At 50.7% G+C, this 20149-nt stretch overlaps 1 protein-coding gene across 5 annotated transcripts in view; it reads left to right on the forward strand.

Moving 5' to 3' along the window:
* LOC115146513 (kinase D-interacting substrate of 220 kDa B-like) overlaps nt 1–20149 on the forward strand; it is a 162120-nt gene that overhangs the window by 58333 nt on the left and 83638 nt on the right. For all 5 annotated transcript variants that reach the window (XM_065004308.1, XM_065004311.1, XM_065004310.1 and 2 more), the window contains exons 8-13: nt 102–299; nt 13568–13666; nt 14509–14607; nt 14788–14886; nt 16261–16438; nt 16933–17097. In XM_065004308.1, the coding sequence (XP_064860380.1) occupies nt 102–299; nt 13568–13666; nt 14509–14607; nt 14788–14886; nt 16261–16438; nt 16933–17097 (838 nt within the window). The remainder of the gene's footprint in view (nt 1–101; nt 300–13567; nt 13667–14508; nt 14608–14787; nt 14887–16260; nt 16439–16932; nt 17098–20149) is intronic.

The following is a 20149-nucleotide window of genomic DNA, read 5'->3' on the forward strand; positions in this document are numbered from 1 at the left end:
CAGACTGTTCTTCTCCCCCTATCAGCATTGTGCTAAAACAGACTGTTCTTCTCCCCCTATCAGCATTGTGTTAAAACAGACTGTTCTTCTCCCCCTATCAGAATTCCATGACAGCTCTAATCGTGGCGGTGCGGGGTGGTTTCAATGAGGTGGTGAAGGAGCTTCTGAAGAGGAACCCCAATGTCAACATGACAGACAAGGACGGCAACACAGCCCTGATGATCGCTGCCAAGGAGGGCTACACTGAGATAGTACAGGACCTGCTGGATGCTGGCACCTACGTCAACATACCAGACAGGGTAGGTGACAACAACACAGGCTGTATACTATTGTAGTGATTTGCGCTAAGAGTCGGGAAGCAAGTTCAGGGAGCGAGTGTTTTAATAAATAAACACAACATAATACAAAACTAAGAAACACAAACAAGGCACAGACATGACACTGGAACAGAAACAATAACGCCTGGGGAAGGAACCAAAGTCACTATATATATAGGGAAGGTAATCAGGGAGGTGATGGAGTCCAGGTGAGTCTGATGATGTGCAGGTGCGCGTAACGTAACGATGGTGACAGGAGTCCGCCATAACGATCGGCCTGGTGACCTAGAGGCCGGAGAGGGAGCACACGTGACAGATATAGACCAGTGGTTGCCAACCGGTTTATCTTCAAGACATTCCTAGTCGATCACCAAATATTTCTGTAGAAAAGCCAATGAACGATAAAGTCTTGCACTCTTTTTTTCGTGTTGAGCTGTTGCCAGTAGCTGCACTTGATTCAAAAGTCCTGCACACCGGGTAAGCAAAGTGTTCCCATGACACAAACTCCGCCTACCCGGCGGACTGGCAAATCTGTGACTAAATCGAGTGCACCTGCTGCGCTGCCCAATCGGATAGCTTCCGTGACCCTGGCCACAGCCATAGTCTAGTAGCCTACATAAGATTGAATAACTTTTAAAAACATGACCACAGAGAGGCTGTCAATGAATACAGCAAAGAGCTGCTGGTTAAATGACTGAGTTCATGTTTAAGTTGTTTTTCAGCACTGTCACTGTTTTTATTCAACACTATTACTAAAAGCTGCTTCTCCGTACTTCCACTCGGGCTGCAGCTGTAATGAATGAGTAGCCAGGTATCGACAGCCCTGCGTTTTATCATTATTAGCAGCTCGCCGTGTCGTGTCGATTTTTAATATTAAGGAATATATTTAACTTTCTCTGGTTATAGGAACAACATGATTTTGTACATGAGGCAGATGCGGTGCGACTCAAGTTTTGCCATCAGGTGGAAGACTGTGTCCCATCTCTCTGGTCAGTCTCACCTCTCTCTGGTCAGTCTCAGCAGAGGAAAGGAAGAAGAGAGCAGGTAGAAGACGGTGTCCCCTCTCTCTGGTCAGTCTCACCAGAGGAAAGGAAGGAGAGAGCAGGTAGAAGACGGTGTCCCCTCTCTCTGGTCAGTCTCACCAGAGGAAAGGAAGGAGAGAGCAGGTAGAAGACGGTGTCCCATCTCTCTGGTCAGTCTCACCTCTCTCTGGTCAGTCTCAGCAGAGGAAAGGAAGGAGAGAGCAGGTAGAAGACGGTGTCCCCTCTCTCTGGTCAATCTCACCAGAGGAAAGGAAGGAGAGAGCAGGTAGAAGACGGTGTCCCCTCTCTCTGGTCAGTCTCACCAGAGGAAAGGAAGGAGAGAGCAGGTAGAAGAGGGTGTCCCCTCTCTCTGGTCAGTCTCACCAGAGGAAAGGAAGAAGAGAGCAGGTAGAAGACGGTGTCCCATCTCTCTGGTTAGTCTCACCAGAGGAAAGGAAGGAGAGAGCAGGTAGAAGACGGTGTCCCATCTCTCTGGTTAGTCTCACCAGAGGAAAGAAAGAAGAGAGCAGGTAGAAGACGGTGTCCCATCTCTCTGGTTAGTCTCACCTCTCTCTGGTCAGTCTTACCAGAGGAAAGGAAGGAGAGAGCAGGTAGAAGACTGTGTCCCATCTCTCTGGTTAGTCTCACCAGAGGAAAGGAAGGAGAGAGCAGGTAGAAGACGGTGTCCCCTCTCTCTGGTCAGTCTCACCAGAGGAAAGGAAGAAGAGAGCAGGTAGAAGACGGTGTCCCCTCTCTCTGGTCAGTGTCACCAGAGGAAAGGAAGGAGAGAGCAGGTAGAAGACGGTGTCCCATCTCTCTGGTTAGTCTCACCAGAGGAAAGGAAGGAGAGAGCAGGTAGAAGACGGTGTCCCCTCTCTCTGGTCAGTCTCACCTCTCTCTGGTCAGTCTCACCAGAGGAAAGGAAGAAGAGAGCAGGTAGAAGACGGTATCCCATCTCTCTGGTTAGTCTCACCAGAGGAAAGGAAGGAGAGAGCAGGTAGAAGACGGTGTCCCCTCTCTCTGGTCAGTCTCACCAGTGGAAAGGAAGGAGAGAGCAGGTAGAAGACGGTGTCCCCTCTCTCTGGTCAGTCTCACCTCTCTCTGGTCAGTCTCACCAGAGGAAAGGAAGGAGAGAGCAGGTAGAAGACGGTGTCCCCTCTCTCTGGTCAGTCTCACCAGTGGAAAGGAAGGAGAGAGCAGGTAGAAGACGGTGTCCCCTCTCTCTGGTCAGTCTCACCTCTCTCTGGTTAGTCTCACCAGAGGAAAGGAAGAAGAGAGCAGGTAGAAGGCGGTGTCCCATCTCTGGTTAGTCTCACCAGAGGAAAGGAAGAAGAGAGCAGGTAGAAGACGCCCATCTCTGGTTAGTCTCACCAGAGGAAAGGAAGAAGAGAGCAGGTAGAAGACGGTGTCCCATCTCTCTGGTCAGTCTCACCAGAGGAAAGGAAGGAGAGCGCAGGTAGAAGACGGTGTCCCCTCTCTCTGGTCAGTCTCACCTCTTTGGTCAGTCTCACCAGAGGAAAGGAAGAAGAGAGCAGGTAGAAGACGGTGTCCCATCTCTCTGGTCAGTCTCACCAGAGGAAAGGAAGGAGAGAGCAGGTAGAAGACGGTGTCCCCTCTCTCTGGTCAGTCTCACCAGAGGAAAGGAAGGAGGGAGCAGGTAGAAGACGGTGTCCCCTCTCTCTGGTCAGTCTCACCAGAGGAAAGGAAGAAGAGAGCAGGTAGAAGACGGTGTCCCCTCTCTCTGGTCAGTCTCACCAGAGGAAAGGAAGGAGAGAGCAGGTAGAAGACGGTGTCCCCTCTCTCTGGTCAGTCTCACCAGAGGAAAGGAAGGAGAGAGCAGGTAGAAGACGGTGTCCCATCTCTCTGGTCAGTCTCACCTCTCTCTGGTCAGTCTCAGCAGAGGAAAGGAAGGAGAGAGCAGGTAGAAGACGGTGTCCCCTCTCTCTGGTCAATCTCACCAGAGGAAAGGAAGGAGAGAGCAGGTAGAAGACGGTGTCCCCTCTCTCTGGTCAGTCTCACCTAGAAGAGGGTGTCCCCTCTCTGGTCAGTCTCACCAGAGGAAAGGAAGAAGAGAGCAGGTAGAAGACGGTGTCCCATCTCTCTGGTTAGTCTCACCAGAGGAAAGGAAGGAGAGAGCAGGTAGAAGACGGTGTCCCATCTCTCTGGTTAGTCTCACCAGAGGAAAGAAAGAAGAGAGCAGGTAGAAGACGGTGTCCCATCTCTCTGGTTAGTCTCACCTCTCTCTGGTCAGTCTTACCAGAGGAAAGGAAGGAGAGAGCAGGTAGAAGACTAGTGTCCCATCTCTGGTTAGTCTCACCAGAGGAAAGGAAGGAGAGAGCAGGTAGAAGACGGTGTCCCCCATCTCTCTGGTCAGTCTCACCAGAGGAAAGGAAGAAGAGAGCAGGTAGAAGACGGTGTCCCCTCTCTCTGGTCAGTGTCACCAGAGGAAAGGAAGGAGAGAGCAGGTAGAAGACGGTGTCCCATCTCTCTGGTTAGTCTCACCAGAGGAAAGGAAGGAGAGAGCAGGTAGAAGACGGTGTCCCCTCTCTCTGGTCAGTCTCACCTCTCTCTGGTCAGTCTCACCAGAGGAAAGGAAGAAGAGAGCAGGTAGAAGACGGTATCCCATCTCTCTGGTTAGTCTCACCAGAGGAAAGGAAGGAGAGAGCAGGTAGAAGACGGTGTCCCCTCTCTCTGGTCAGTCTCACCAGTGGAAAGGAAGGAGAGAGCAGGTAGAAGACGGTGTCCCCTCTCTCTGGTCAGTCTCACCTCTCTGGTCAGTCTCACCAGAGGAAAGGAAGGAGAGAGCAGGTAGAAGACGGTGTCCCCTCTCTCTGGTCAGTCTCACCAGTGGAAAGGAAGGAGAGAGCAGGTAGAAGACGGTGTCCCCTCTCTCTGGTCAGTCTCACCTCTCTCTGGTTAGTCTCACCAGAGGAAAGGAAGAAGAGAGCAGGTAGAAGGCGGTGTCCCATCTCTGGTTAGTCTCACCAGAGGAAAGGAAGAAGAGAGCAGGTAGAAGACGGTGTCCCATCTCTCTGGTTAGTCTCACCAGAGGAAAGGAAGAAGAGAGCAGGTAGAAGACGGTGTCCCATCTCTCTGGTCAGTCTCACCAGAGGAAAGGAAGGAGAGCGCAGGTAGAAGACGGTGTCCCCTCTCTCTGGTCAGTCTCACCTCTTTGGTCAGTCTCACCAGAGGAAAGGAAGAAGAGAGCAGGTAGAAGACGGTGTCCCATCTCTCTGGTCAGTCTCACCAGAGGAAAGGAAGGAGAGAGCAGGTAGAAGACGGTGTCCCCTCTCTCTGGTCAGTCTCACCAGAGGAAAGGAAGGAGGGAGCAGGTAGAAGACGGTGTCCCCTCTCTCTGGTCAGTCTCACCAGAGGAAAGGAAGAAGAGAGCAGGTAGAAGACGGTGTCCCCTCTCTCTGGTCAGTGTCACCAGAGGAAAGGAAGGAGAGAGCAGGTAGAAGACGGTGTCCCATCTCTCTGGTTAGTCTCACCAGAGGAAAGGAAGGAGAGAGCAGGTAGAAGACTGTGTCCCCTCTCTCTGGTCAGTCTCACCAGAGGAAAGGAAGAAGAGAGCAGGTAGAAGACGGTGTCCCCTCTCTCTGGTCAGTGTCACCAGAGGAAAGGAAGGAGAGAGCAGGTAGAAGACGGTGTCCCCTCTCTCTGGTCAGTCTCACCTCTCTCTGGTTAGTCTCACCAGAGGAAAGGAAGAAGAGAGCAGGTAGAAGGCGGTGTCCCATCTCTGGTTAGTCTCACCAGAGGAAAGGAAGAAGAGAGCAGGTAGAAGACGGTGTCCCATCTCTCTGGTTAGTCTCACCAGAGGAAAGGAAGAAGAGAGCAGGTAGAAGACGGTGTCCCATCTCTCTGGTCAGTCTCACCAGAGGAAAGGAAGGAGAGCGCAGGTAGAAGACGGTGTCCCCTCTCTCTGGTCAGTCTCACCTCTTTGGTCAGTCTCACCAGAGGAAAGGAAGAAGAGAGCAGGTAGAAGACGGTGTCCCATCTCTCTGGTCAGTCTCACCAGAGGAAAGGAAGGAGAGAGCAGGTAGAAGACGGTGTCCCCTCTCTCTGGTCAGTCTCACCAGAGGAAAGGAAGGAGGGAGCAGGTAGAAGACGGTGTCCCTCTCTCTGGTCAGTCTCACCAGAGGAAAGGAAGAAGAGAGCAGGTAGAAGACGGTGTCCCCTCTCTCTGGTCAGTGTCACCAGAGGAAAGGAAGGAGAGAGCAGGTAGAAGACGGTGTCCCATCTCTCTGGTTAGTCTCACCAGAGGAAAGGAAGGAGAGAGCAGGTAGAAGACGGTGTCCCCTCTCTCTGGTCAGTCTCACCAGAGGAAAGGAAGAAGAGAGCAGGTAGAAGACGGTGTCCCCTCTCTCTGGTCAGTGTCACCAGAGGAAAGGAAGGAGAGAGCAGGTAGAAGACGGTGTCCCATCTCTCTGGTTAGTCTCACCAGAGGAAAGGAAGGAGAGAGCAGGTAGAAGACGGTGTCCCCTCTCTCTGGTCAGTCTCACCTCTCTCTGGTCAGTCTCACCAGAGGAAAGGAAGAAGAGAGCAGGTAGAAGACGGTGTCCCATCTCTGGTTAGTCTCACCAGAGGAAAGGAAGGAGAAAGCAGGTAGAAGACGGTGTCCCCTCTCTGGTCAGTCTCACCAGAGGAAAGGAAGGAGAGAGCAGGTAGAAGACGGTGTCCCCTCTCTCTGGTCAGTCTCACCTCTCTGGTCAGTCTCACCAGAGGAAAGGAAGAAGAGAGCAGGTAGAAGGCGGTGTCCCATCTCTGGTTAGTCTCACCAGAGGAAAGGAAGAAGAGAGCAGGTAGAAGACGGTGTCCCATCTCTCTGGTTAGTCTCACCAGAGGAAAGGAAGAAGAGAGCAGGTAGAAGACGGTGTCCCATCTCTCTGGTCAGTCTCACCAGAGGAAAGGAAGGAGAGCGCAGGTAGAAGACGGTGTCCCCTCTCTCTGGTCAGTCTCACTCTTTTGGTCAGTCTCACCAGAGGAAAGGAAGAAGAGAGCAGGTAGAAGACGGTGTCCCATCTCTCTGGTCAGTCTCACCAGAGGAAAGGAAGGAGAGAGCAGGTAGAAGACGGTGTCCCCTCTCTCTGGTCAGTCTCACCAGAGGAAAGGAAGGAGAGAGCAGGTAGAAGACGGTGTCCCCTCTCTCTGGTCAGTCTCACCAGAGGAAAGGAAGAAGAGAGCAGGTAGAAGACGGTGTCCCCTCTCTCTGGTCAGTGTCACCAGTGGAAAGGAAGGAGAGAGCAGGTAGAAGACGGTGTCCCCTCTCTCTGGTCAGTCTCACCTCTCTCTGGTTAGTCTCACCAGAGGAAAGGAAGAAGAGAGCAGGTAGAAGGCGGTGTCCCATCTCTGGTTAGTCTCACCAGAGGAAAGGAAGAAGAGAGCAGGTAGAAGACGGTGTCCCATCTCTCTGGTTAGTCTCACCAGAGGAAAGGAAGAAGAGAGCAGGTAGAAGACGGTGTCCCATCTCTCTGGTCAGTCTCACCAGAGGAAAGGAAGGAGAGCGCAGGTAGAAGACGGTGTCCCCTCTCTCTGGTCAGTCTCACCTCTTTGGTCAGTCTCACCAGAGGAAAGGAAGAAGAGAGCAGGTAGAAGACGGTGTCCCATCTCTCTGGTCAGTCTCACCAGAGGAAAGGAAGGAGAGAGCAGGTAGAAGACGGTGTCCCCTCTCTCTGGTCAGTCTCACCAGAGGAAAGGAAGGAGGGAGCAGGTAGAAGACGGTGTCCCCTCTCTCTGGTCAGTCTCACCAGAGGAAAGGAAGAAGAGAGCAGGTAGAAGACGGTGTCCCCTCTCTGGTCAGTGTCACCAGAGGAAAGGAAGGAGAGAGCAGGTAGAAGACGGTGTCCCATCTCTCTGGTTAGTCTCACCAGAGGAAAGGAAGGAGAGAGCAGGTAGAAGACGGTGTCCCCTCTCTCTGGTCAGTCTCACCAGAGGAAAGGAAGAAGAGAGCAGGTAGAAGACGGTGTCCCCTCTCTCTGGTCAGTGTCACCAGAGGAAAGGAAGGAGAGAGCAGGTAGAAGACGGTGTCCCATCTCTCTGGTTAGTCTCACCAGAGGAAAGGAAGGAGAGAGCAGGTAGAAGACGGTGTCCCCTCTCTCTGGTCAGTCTCACCTCTCTCTGGTCAGTCTCACCAGAGGAAAGGAAGAAGAGAGCAGGTAGAAGACGGTATCCCATCTCTCTGGTTAGTCTCACCAGAGGAAAGGAAGGAGAAAGCAGGTAGAAGACGGTGTCCCCTCTCTGGTCAGTCTCACCAGAGGAAAGGAAGGAGAGAGCAGGTAGAAGACGGTGTCCCCTCTCTCTGGTCAGTCTCACCTCTCTCTGGTCAGTCTCACCAGAGGAAAGGAAGGAGAGAGCAGGTAGAAGACGGTGTCCCCTCTCTCTGGTCAGTCTCACCAGTGGAAAGGAAGGAGAGAGCAGGTAGAAGACGGTGTCCCCTCTCTCTGGTCAGTCTCACCTCTCTCTGGTTAGTCTCACCAGAGGAAAGGAAGAAGAGAGCAGGTAGAAGGCGGTGTCCCATCTCTGGTTAGTCTCACCAGAGGAAAGGAAGAAGAGAGCAGGTAGAAGACGGTGTCCCATCTCTCTGGTTAGTCTCACCAGAGGAAAGGAAGAAGAGAGCAGGTAGAAGACGGTGTCCCATCTCTCTGGTCAGTCTCACCAGAGGAAAGGAAGGAGAGCGCAGGTAGAAGACGGTGTCCCCTCTCTCTGGTCAGTCTCACCTCTTTGGTCAGTCTCACCAGAGGAAAGGAAGAAGAGAGCAGGTAGAAGACGGTGTCCCATCTCTCTGGTCAGTCTCACCAGAGGAAAGGAAGGAGAGAGCAGGTAGAAGACGGTGTCCCCTCTCTCTGGTCAGTCTCACCAGAGGAAAGGAAGGAGAGAGCAGGTAGAAGACGGTGTCCCCTCTCTCTGGTCAGTCTCACCAGAGGAAAGGAAGAAGAGAGCAGGTAGAAGACGGTGTCCCCTCTCTCTGGTCAGTGTCACCAGAGGAAAGGAAGGAGAGAGCAGGTAGAAGACGGTGTCCCATCTCTCTGGTTAGTCTCACCAGAGGAAAGGAAGGAGAGAGCAGGTAGAAGACGGTGTCCCCTCTCTCTGGTCAGTCTCACCTCTCTCTGGTCAGTCTCACCAGAGGAAAGGAAGAAGAGAGCAGGTAGAAGACGGTATCCCATCTCTCTGGTTAGTCTCACCAGAGGAAAGGAAGGAGAAAGCAGGTAGAAGACGGTGTCCCCTCTCTCTGGTCAGTCTCACCAGAGGAAAGGAAGGAGAGAGCAGGTAGAAGACGGTGTCCCCTCTCTCTGGTCAGTCTCACCTCTCTCTGGTCAGTCTCACCAGAGGAAAGGAAGAAGAGAGCAGGTAGAAGGCGGTGTCCCATCTCTGGTTAGTCTCACCAGAGGAAAGGATGAAGAGAGCAGGTAGAAGACGGTGTCCCATCTCTCTGGTCAGTCTCACCAGAGGAAAGGAAGGAGAGCGCAGGTAGAAGACGGTGTCCCCTCTCTCTGGTCAGTCTCACCTCTTTGGTCAGTCTCACCAGAGGAAAGGAAGAAGAGAGCAGGTAGAAGACGGTGTCCCCTCTCTCTGGTCAGTCTCACCAGAGGAAAGGAAGGAGAGAGCAGGTAGAAGACGGTGTCCCCTCTCTCTGGTCAGTCTCACCTCTCTCTGGTCAGTCTCACCAGAGGAAAGGAAGGAGAGAGCAGGTAGAAGACGGTGTCCCCTCTCTCTGGTCAGTCTCACCAGTGGAAAGGAAGGAGAGAGCAGGTAGAAGACGGTGTCCCCTCTCTCTGGTCAGTCTCACCTCTCTCTGGTTAGTCTCACCAGAGGAAAGGAAGAAGAGAGCAGGTAGAAGGCGGTGTCCCATCTCTGGTTAGTCTCACCAGAGGAAAGGAAGAAGAGAGCAGGTAGAAGACGGTGTCCCATCTCTCTGGTTAGTCTCACCAGAGGAAAGGAAGAAGAGAGCAGGTAGAAGACGGTGTCCCATCTCTCTGGTCAGTCTCACCAGAGGAAAGGAAGGAGAGCGCAGGTAGAAGACGGTGTCCCCTCTGGTCTCTGGTCAGTCTCACCTCTTTGGTCAGTCTCACCAGAGGAAAGGAAGAAGAGAGCAGGTAGAAGACGGTGTCCCATCTCTCTGGTCAGTCTCACCAGAGGAAAGGAAGGAGAGAGCAGGTAGAAGACGGTGTCCCCTCTCTCTGGTCAGTCTCACCAGAGGAAAGGAAGGAGAGAGCAGGTAGAAGACGGTGTCCCTCTCTGGGTCAGTCTCACCAGAGGAAAGGAAGAAGAGAGCAGGTAGAAGACGGTGTCCCCTCTCTCTGGTCAGTGTCACCAGAGGAAAGGAAGGAGAGAGCAGGTAGAAGACGGTGTCCCATCTCTCTGGTTAGTCTCACCAGAGGAAAGGAAGGAGAGAGCAGGTAGAAGACGGTGTCCCCTCTCTCTGGTCAGTCTCACCTCTCTCTGGTCAGTCTCACCAGAGGAAAGGAAGAAGAGAGCAGGTAGAAGACGGTATCCCATCTCTCTGGTTAGTCTCACCAGAGGAAAGGAAGGAGAAAGCAGGTAGAAGACGGTGTCCCCTCTCTCTGGTCAGTCTCACAGAGGAAAGGAAGGAGAGAGCAGGTAGAAGACTGTCCCTCTGGTCAGTCTCACCAGAGGAAAGGAAGAAGAGAGCAGGTAGAAGGCGGTGTCCCATCTCTGGTTAGTCTCACCAGAGGAAAGGAAGAAGAGAGCAGGTAGAAGACGGTGTCCCATCTCTCTGGTTAGTCTCACCAGAGGAAAGGAAGAAGAGAGCAGGTAGAAGACGGTGTCCCATCTCTCTGGTCAGTCTCACCAGAGGAAAGGAAGGAGAGCGCAGGTAGAAGACGGTGTCCCCTCTCTCTGGTCAGTCTCACCTCTTTGGTCAGTCTCACCAGAGGAAAGGAAGAAGAGAGCAGGTAGAAGACGGTGTCCCATCTCTCTGGTCAGTCTCACCAGAGGAAAGGAAGGAGAGAGCAGGTAGAAGACGGTGTCCCCTCTCTCTGGTCAGTCTCACCAGAGGAAAGGAAGGAGAGAGCAGGTAGAAGACGGTGTCCCCTCTCTCTGGTCAGTCTCACCAGAGGAAAGGAAGAAGAGAGCAGGTAGAAGACGGTGTCCCCTCTCTCTGGTCAGTGTCACCAGTGGAAAGGAAGGAGAGAGCAGGTAGAAGACGGTGTCCCCTCTCTCTGGTCAGTCTCACCTCTCTCTGGTTAGTCTCACCAGAGGAAAGGAAGAAGAGAGCAGGTAGAAGGCGGTGTCCCATCTCTGGTTAGTCTCACCAGAGGAAAGGAAGAAGAGAGCAGGTAGAAGACGGTGTCCCATCTCTCTGGTTAGTCTCACCAGAGGAAAGGAAGAAGAGAGCAGGTAGAAGACGGTGTCCCATCTCTCTGGTCAGTCTCACCAGAGGAAAGGAAGGAGAGCGCAGGTAGAAGACGGTGTCCCCTCTCTCTGGTCAGTCTCACCTCTTTGGTCAGTCTCACCAGAGGAAAGGAAGAAGAGAGCAGGTAGAAGACGGTGTCCCATCTCTCTGGTCAGTCTCACCAGAGGAAAGGAAGGAGAGAGCAGGTAGAAGACGGTGTCCCCTCTCTCTGGTCAGTCTCACCAGAGGAAAGGAAGGAGGGAGCAGGTAGAAGACGGTGTCCCCTCTCTCTGGTCAGTCTCACCAGAGGAAAGGAAGAAGAGAGCAGGTAGAAGACGGTGTCCCCTCTCTGGTCAGTGTCACCAGAGGAAAGGAAGGAGAGAGCAGGTAGAAGACGGTGTCCCATCTCTCTGGTTAGTCTCACCAGAGGAAAGGAAGGAGAGAGCAGGTAGAAGACGGTGTCCCCTCTCTCTGGTCAGTCTCACCAGAGGAAAGGAAGAAGAGAGCAGGTAGAAGACGGTGTCCCCTCTCTCTGGTCAGTGTCACCAGAGGAAAGGAAGGAGAGAGCAGGTAGAAGACGGTGTCCCATCTCTCTGGTTAGTCTCACCAGAGGAAAGGAAGGAGAGAGCAGGTAGAAGACGGTGTCCCCTCTCTCTGGTCAGTCTCACCTCTCTCTGGTCAGTCTCACCAGAGGAAAGGAAGAAGAGAGCAGGTAGAAGACGGTATCCCATCTCTCTGGTTAGTCTCACCAGAGGAAAGGAAGGAGAAAGCAGGTAGAAGACGGTGTCCCCTCTCTCTGGTCAGTCTCACCAGAGGAAAGGAAGGAGAGAGCAGGTAGAAGACGGTGTCCCCTCTCTCTGGTCAGTCTCACCTCTCTCTGGTCAGTCTCACCAGAGGAAAGGAAGGAGAGAGCAGGTAGAAGACGGTGTCCCCTCTCTCTGGTCAGTCTCACCAGTGGAAAGGAAGGAGAGAGCAGGTAGAAGACGGTGTCCCCTCTCTCTGGTCAGTCTCACCTCTCTCTGGTTAGTCTCACCAGAGGAAAGGAAGAAGAGAGCAGGTAGAAGGCGGTGTCCCATCTCTGGTTAGTCTCACCAGAGGAAAGGAAGAAGAGAGCAGGTAGAAGACGGTGTCCCATCTCTCTGGTTAGTCTCACCAGAGGAAAGGAAGAAGAGAGCAGGTAGAAGACGGTGTCCCATCTCTCTGGTCAGTCTCACCAGAGGAAAGGAAGGAGAGCGCAGGTAGAAGACGGTGTCCCCTCTCTCTGGTCAGTCTCACCTCTTTGGTCAGTCTCACCAGAGGAAAGGAAGAAGAGAGCAGGTAGAAGACGGTGTCCCATCTCTCTGGTCAGTCTCACCAGAGGAAAGGAAGGAGAGAGCAGGTAGAAGACGGTGTCCCCTCTCTCTGGTCAGTCTCACCAGAGGAAAGGAAGGAGAGAGCAGGTAGAAGACGGTGTCCCCTCTCTCTGGTCAGTCTCACCAGAGGAAAGGAAGAAGAGAGCAGGTAGAAGACGGTGTCCCCTCTCTCTGGTCAGTGTCACCAGAGGAAAGGAAGGAGAGAGCAGGTAGAAGACGGTGTCCCATCTCTCTGGTTAGTCTCACCAGAGGAAAGGAAGGAGAGAGCAGGTAGAAGACGGTGTCCCCTCTCTCTGGTCAGTCTCACCTCTCTCTGGTCAGTCTCACCAGAGGAAAGGAAGAAGAGAGCAGGTAGAAGACGGTATCCCATCTCTCTGGTTAGTCTCACCAGAGGAAAGGAAGGAGAAAGCAGGTAGAAGACGGTGTCCCCTCTCTCTGGTCAGTCTCACCAGAGGAAAGGAAGGAGAGAGCAGGTAGAATACGGTGTCCCATCTCTCTGGTCAGTCTCACCAGAGGAAAGGAAGGAGAGAGCAGGTAGAAGACGGTGTCCCCTCTCTCTGGTCAGTCTCACCTCTCTCTGGTCAGTCTCACCAGAGGAAAGGAAGAAGAGAGCAGGTAGAAGACGGTGTCCCATCTCTCTGGGCAGTCTCACCAGAGGAAAGGAAGGAGAGAGCAGGTAGAAGACGGTGTCCCCTCTCTCTGGTTAGTCTCACCAGAGGAAAGGAAGAAGAGAGCAGGGACCGTAAAAGGCGGTTGGGAAAATCGTTTTGAACGAAAAATCGCTTTCAACTCGAAATTCAAGTCGGAAACTCGGGCATCTTTCTAGAGCTCTGACTTTTCAACCTGAAGATCATGGACGTTGTGATTTGACCTCGTTGACCATCAGATGCAGGCACCATCAGTCCAGTAAAATAAAATCAAAATGATTTCAATTCATGCTCCACAGTGCCTCACAAGTGCTAAACCAACGGATCTATTTTGTTATCAAAGCTCGAGTTTTGAAATATAATATGGTCTGATTAACAATATTGTCAGGCCAGGCATATAGCCAATATGCTGTGATATGTATTAGGCCTACTGCTGAAACCTCATTCCTACAGAACTGTTTGTGTGGGGTTCATGTAAAAAAAATCAAATCTGAGCAGTAGATCTCAGTTTGCTTTTTGACTGTGAAAGGGATCTTGACTCAGAAAAGGTTGGTGCCCACTGCTATAGACTAGATAGGAAGAGATACATAATGTAGGTAAAGATGGTTAGTTTAAAGGAGGGTCAACGTACCAGACAGGGTAGGCAACCATCACCAGTCACTAAAGATTAGCTGAAGTGTTGCCCTGACAACCCTGCCAATACACAGAGTCTAGACATGATTAAATCAACCTGAATGATAAAAGTCATGATATATGGATAAATGGTAACAGTATCATCAGCTGCTCTACAGTATAGTCTGTCTCCTCTGTTCTGTGATGATTCAGTGTGTGTTCTCTGTAGTGAAAGCCTGTGGTGTTTCCTGTGTGTGTCACACAGAGTGGGGAGACGGTGCTGATTGGAGCAGTGCGAGGAGGACATGTGGAGATCGTCAGAGCCCTTCTGAACAAATATGCCGACATTGACGTCAGGGGACAGGTAGGAGTCTCTAATGTGACACATCCACATTGTTAAAAGTCAAATGCAGCCGTTTCTATCTCCATATCAAATCATTTCTGGGTAACAACGAAGTACCTTACTGTGATTTTTTTTTTTTTTACCATTTTAATTGAAAACACAAAAAACAGCTTCTTAGCAAAGAGCAATTTCTCAAGCAAGAGTTTAGCTAGGACTGTCTGGGAGTGGTCTAAGTAGGGAGCGGAAAACGGAAAACAACCTGTTATTGGCAGAGCGGTTTGGAACTCTCTCTCTTATTGGTCTATTAACTAATTTTACCTGGTGATGTCACAAGGCAGGCCAAAACTCCATCCCACCAAAACAGGCTGAAAGTTTTATGCATCTTTTCAAACAGCTCTTACACTAAAAGGGCATTGTCATCATTTTTTAAAACAATTATACAGTATTATTTCAACCTCAGTGTGGAAATATATGTAACACAGAAAAATCTCATTTTTGACTGCACTGGGCCTTTAACATTTATTTGATCTATCGTCATGCCAATACTGGTCCCATTCATTAGGGCACACTGTAGCAAAACGTTTTACAATGGAAAACAAAAACGAGCATTTTTTTATTGGGCATATTCAGGTAGTCCCTCCCTGTTTCTGTCAGTTTTGTTCTGTTTGGTGCCTGTTATTCGCTATTCGCTGTGCATTTATTCCACATGTCATGATTCTAATCTTTATCTCTGCATTGTTAGAAAAGGACCCGTAAGTAAGCATTTCAGTGTATAATCTACACCAGTTTTTTACAAAGCAAGTGACAAAGAACATTTGCATTGATTTAATGAATACGACCATGTTCTCAACTGTGCTAAACAGGACAGTAAGACTGCTCTCTACTGGGCAGTAGAGAAGGGGAACTGCACCATGGTGAGAGACATCCTTCAGTGCAACCCGGACACTGAGAGTTGCACCAAGGTAAGGAACAGCCACAGCTGTTTCATTGCACTATGATAAATTCTTCACTTGAAATTCTACACCGTGATGAAGTTATCCTTGTTTCAAAATGATTTTTTCACAAGTCATTAAAGTTGCAAATAAACCTTTGCTTGCTTATGTTCTCTAGGTCTGAGATGATGATGATGATGTGTGTTTCAGGATTCAGAGACCCCTCTGATCAAAGCCACCAAGATGAGGAACATTGAGATAGTAGAGCTGCTCCTGCACAGAGGGGCCAAGGTGGCTGCTGTCGACAAGGTACTGGAGAAACACAACATATAGAGCCTATGTCTTTCAAATATCATCACAGGTTCTGTATTCAAGCCAAAGAATTTCCTGGATGTCAATTTGCTTTTCACAAGACTGCTTATGAGATGGAAAGTTAAATGGAAGGAAAACGTTCTTGACATTTGAATGATGTTACTGTTTTATGTCTGATGTGACAAATATATATCCACATTGTGTGTGACTGTAAAGTTTCTATAGTCTACTGTAATCATCTCTCTCCCCTACTCTACAGTAATCATCTCTCTCCCCTACTCTACTGTAATCATCTCACTCCCCTACTCTACTGTAATCATCTCTCTCCCCTACTCTACTCTAATCATCTCTCTCCCCTACTCTACAGTAATCATCTCTCTCCCCTACTCTACTCTAATCATCTCTCTCCCCTACTCTACTGTAATCATCTCTCTCCCCTACTCTACTCTACTCATCTCTCTCCCCTACTCTACTCTAATCATCTCTCTCCCCTACTCTACAGTAATCATCTCTCTCCCCTACTCTACTGTAATCATCTCTCTCCCCTACTCTACTGTAATCATCTCTCTCCCCTACTCTACAGTAATCATCTCTCTCCCCTACTCTACAGTAATCATCTCTCTCCCCTACTCTACTCTAATCATCTCTCTCCCCTACTCTACAGTAATCATCTCTCTCCCCTACTCTACTCTAATCATCTCTCTCCCCTACTCTACTGTAATCATCTCTCTCCCCTACTCTACTCTACTCATCTCTCTCCCCTACTCTACTGTAATCATCTCTCTCCCCTACTCTACTCTAATCATCTCTCTCCCCTACTCTACAGTAATCATCTCTCTCCCCTACTCTACTGTAATCATCTCTCTCCCCTACTCTACAGTAATCATCTCTCTCCCCTACTCTACAGTAATCATCTATCCCCCCTACTCTACTCTAATCATCTCTCTCCCCTACTCTACAGTAATCATCTCTCTCCCCTACTCTACTCTAATCATCTCTCTCCCCTACTCTACTGTAATCATCTCTCTCCCCTACTCTACTCTACTCATCTCTCTCCCCTACTCTACTGTAATTATCTCCACTCTAATCATCTCTACTCTAATCATCTCTACTCTACTCATCTCTTCTCTAATCATCTCTACTCTACTCTAATCACCTCTATTCTAATCATCTCTACTCTACTCTAATCATGTCTACTCTAATCATGTCTACTCTACTCTGAACATCTCTACTCTACTCTAAACATCTCTACTCTACTCTAAACATCTCTTCTCTTATCATCTCCACTTTACTTTACTCTAATCATCTCTACTCTTCTCTTATCATCTCCACTTTACTCTACTCTAATCATCTCTCTCTCCCCGTGTCCAGAAAGGAGACACAGCCCTTCACATTGCCATCAGAGGGCGGAGCCGCAAGCTGGCTGAGCTCCTCCTGAGGAACCCTAAAGATGGCCGCCTGCTCTACCGCCCCAACAAGGCCGGCGAGACGCCTTACAACATTGACTGCACCCACCAGAAAAGCATCCTCACCCAGATATTTGGAGCCAGTGAGAAATTATACTTTATCATGAAGATATGCATATTAAAACAGATATAGTCAACTAGTGTTGAAGTACTCTAGTGTTTAATATGAACCTGTTATTATGAAAGAAAAATGTAACAAAGAAAATATAACATTCAAATGCTATTATTTAAGTCACCTGTTAATATGAATCATTACTCTGAAGGTTTAGCTCGCTCACTCTTATTTTGGATAAATTGTGGTATTTATGAAGTTATGACCACTCACACTCTCTCTCTCCATTCCCTTCTCTCTCTCTCCATTCCCTTCTCTCTCTTTCTCTCTCTCTCCCTCCCTGTTCCCTTCTTTCTCTCTCTCTCTCTCTCTCTCTCCCTCCCTGTTCCCTTCTTTCTCTCTCTCTCTCTCTCCGTTCCCTTCTCTCCCTCTCTCTCTCTCCGTTCCCTTCTCTCCCTCTCTCTCTCTCTCTCTCTCTCTCTCTCTCTCTCTCTCCCCCTCTCTCTCCCTCTCCCTATCTGTCAGAGCACCTGTCTCCTTCTGAGTCTGACGGTGACATGCTGGGGTATGATCTGTACAGCAGTGCCCTAGCAGACATCCTCAGTGAGCCCACCATGCAGCCTCCTATCTGTGTGGGCCTGTACGCCCAGTGGGGCAGCGGCAAGTCCTTCCTGCTCAAGAAACTGGAGGGTAAGAGAGGACCACCAGGAACACCACTGAGGCTGTTTTCGACTGTTTTGTTTCAGCTGAAGCTTCACAAAGCGCGCTAATCTAAAAATAGTAAAATACTACTACAACAACAATATCAATCTTGAAGTGAACATGTCAGCCTATTTAGTAAAGTTCTGGACATTACCTGTTTCATTTTTACTCAGTCCCAGTTCTCTGCCTTAGTGCCTCATGCGTATCCCCGTGTTAGGCAGGACCAGCTAAAGGCCCTGACTCATTTGTAGGTCCCCGTGTTAGGCAGGACCAGCTAAAGGCCCTGACTCATTTGTAGGTCCCCGTGTTAGGCAGGACCAGCTAAAGGCCCTGACTCATTTGTAGGTCCCCGTGTTAGGCAGGACCAGCTAAAGGCCCTGACTCATTTGTAGGTCCCCGTGTTAGGCAGGACCAGCTAAAGGCCCTGACTCATTTGTAGGTCCCCGTGTTAGGCAGGACCAGCTAAAGATCCTGACTCATTTGTAGGTCCCCGTGTTAGGCAGGACCAGCTAAAGGCCCTGACTCATTTGTAGGTCCCCGTGTTAGGCAGGACCAGCTAAAGATCCTGACTCATTTGTAGGTCCCCGTGTTAGGCAGGACCAGCTAAAGGCCCTGACTCATTTGTAGGTCCCCGTGTTAGGCAGGACCAGCTAAAGGCCCTGACTCATTTGTAGGTGCCCGTGTTAGGCAGGACCAGCTAAAGGCCCTGACTCATTTGTAGGTCCCCGTGTTAGGCAGGACCAGCTAAAGGCCCTGACTCATTTGTAGGTCCCCGTGTTAGGCAGGACCAGCTAAAGGCCCTGACTCATTTGTAGGTCCCCGTGTTAGGCAGGACCAGCTAAAGATCCTGACTCATTTGTAGGTCCCCGTGTTAGGCAGGACCAGCTAAAGGCCCTGACTCATTTGTAGGTCCCCGTGTTAGGCAGGACCAGCTAAAGATCCTGACTCATTTGTAGGTCCCCGTGTTAGGCAGGACCAGCTAAAGGCCCTGACTCATTTGTAGGTCCCCGTGTTAGGCAGGACCAGCTAAAGGCCCTGACTCATTTGTAGGTCCCCGTGTTAGGCAGGACCAGCTAAAGATCCTGACTCATTTGTAGGTCCCTGTGTTAGGCAGGACCAGCTAAAGGCCCTGACTCATTTGTAGGTCCCCGTGTTAGGCAGGACCAGCTAAAGGCCCTGACTCATTTGTAGGTCCCCGTGTTAGGCAGGACCAGTTAAAGGCCCTGACTCATTTGTAGGTCCCTGTGTTAGGCAGGACCAGCTAAAGGCCCTGACTCATTTGTAGGTCCCTGTGTTAGGCAGGACCAGCTAAAGGCCCTGACTCATTTGTATGTCCCCGTGTTAGGCAGGACCAGCTAAAGATCCTGACTCATTTGTAGGTCCCTGTGTTAGGCAGGACCAGCTAAAGGCCCTGACTCATTTGTAGGTCCCCGTGTTAGGCAGGACCAGCTAAAGGCCCTGACTCATTTGTAGGTCCCCGTGTTAGGCAGGACCAGCTAAAGGCCCTGACTCATTTGTAGGTCCCCGTGTTAGGCAGGACCAGCTAAAGGCCCTGACTCATTTGTAGGTCCCCGTGTTAGGCAGGACCAGCTAAAGGCCCTGACTCATTTGTAGGTCCCCGTGTTAGGCAGGACCAGCTAAAGATCCTGACTCATTTGTAGGTCCCCGTGTTAGGCAGGACCAGCTAAAGGCCCTGACTCATTTGTAGGTCCCTGTGTTAGGCAGGACCAGCTAAAGGCCCTGACTCATTTGTAGGTCCCCGTGTTAGGCAGGACCAGCTAAAGACCCTGACTCATTTGTAGGTTCCCGTGTTAGGCAGGACCAGCTAAAGATCCTGACTCATTTGTAGGTCCCCGTGTTAGGCAGGACCAGCTAAAGATCCTGACTCATTTGTAGGTTCCCGTGTTAGGCAGGACCAGCTAAAGATCCTGACTCATTTGTAGGTCCCTGTGTTAGGCAGGACCAGCTAAAGATCCTGACTCATTTGTAGGTCCCCGTGTTAGGCAGGACCAGCTAAAGGCCCTGACTCATTTGTAGGTCCCCGTGTTAGGCAGGACCAGCTAAAGGCCCTGACTCATTTGTAGGTCCCCGTGTTAGGCAGGACCAGCTAAAGGCCCTGACTCATTTGTAGGTCCCCGTGTTAGGCAGGACCAGCTAAAGGCCCTGACTCATTTGTAGGTCCCTGTGTTAGGCAGGACCAGCTAAAGGCCCTGACTCATTTGTAGGTCCCCGTGTTAGGCAGGACCAGCTAAAGATCCTGACTCATTTGTAGGTCCCCGTGTTAGGCAGGACCAGCTAAAGGCCCTGACTCATTTGTAGGTCCCCGTGTTAGGCAGGACCAGCTAAAGGCCCTGACTCATTTGTAGGTCCCCGTGTTAGGCAGGACCAGCTAAAGGCCCTGACTCATTTGTAGGTCCCCGTTTTAGGCAGGACCAGCTAAAGGCCCTGACTCATTTGTAGGTCCCCGTGTTAGGCAGGACCAGCTAAAGGCCCTGACTCATTTGTAGGTCCCCGTGTTAGGCAGGACCAGCTAAAGGCCCTGACTCATTTGTAGGTCCCCGTGTTAGGCAGGACCAGCTAAAGATCCTGACTCATTTGTAGGTCCCCGTGTTAGGCAGGACCAGCTAAAGGCCCTGACTCATTTGTAGGTCCCCGTGTTAGGCAGGACCAGCTAAAGACCCTGACTCATTTGTAGGTTCCCGTGTTAGGCAGGACCAGCTAAAGATCCTGACTCATTTGTAGGTCCCCGTGTTAGGCAGGACCCGCTAAAGATCCTGACTCATTTGTAGGTTCCCGTGTTAGGCAGGACCAGCTAAAGATCCTGACTCATTTGTAGGTCCCCGTGTTAGGCAGGACCAGCTAAAGATCCTGACTCATTTGTAGGTCCCCGTGTTAGGCAGGACCAGCTAAAGGCCCTGACTCATTTGTAGGTCCCCGTGTTAGGCAGGACCAGCTAAAGGACCTGACTCATTTGTAGGTCCCCGTGTTAGGCAGGACCAGCTAAAGGCCCTGACTCATTTGTAGGTCCCCGTGTTAGGCA

This window comes from Oncorhynchus nerka, linkage group LG18 (assembly GCF_034236695.1).
Source record: "Oncorhynchus nerka isolate Pitt River linkage group LG18, Oner_Uvic_2.0, whole genome shotgun sequence".
In the NCBI taxonomy this organism is placed as follows: Eukaryota; Metazoa; Chordata; class Actinopteri; order Salmoniformes; family Salmonidae; genus Oncorhynchus; species Oncorhynchus nerka.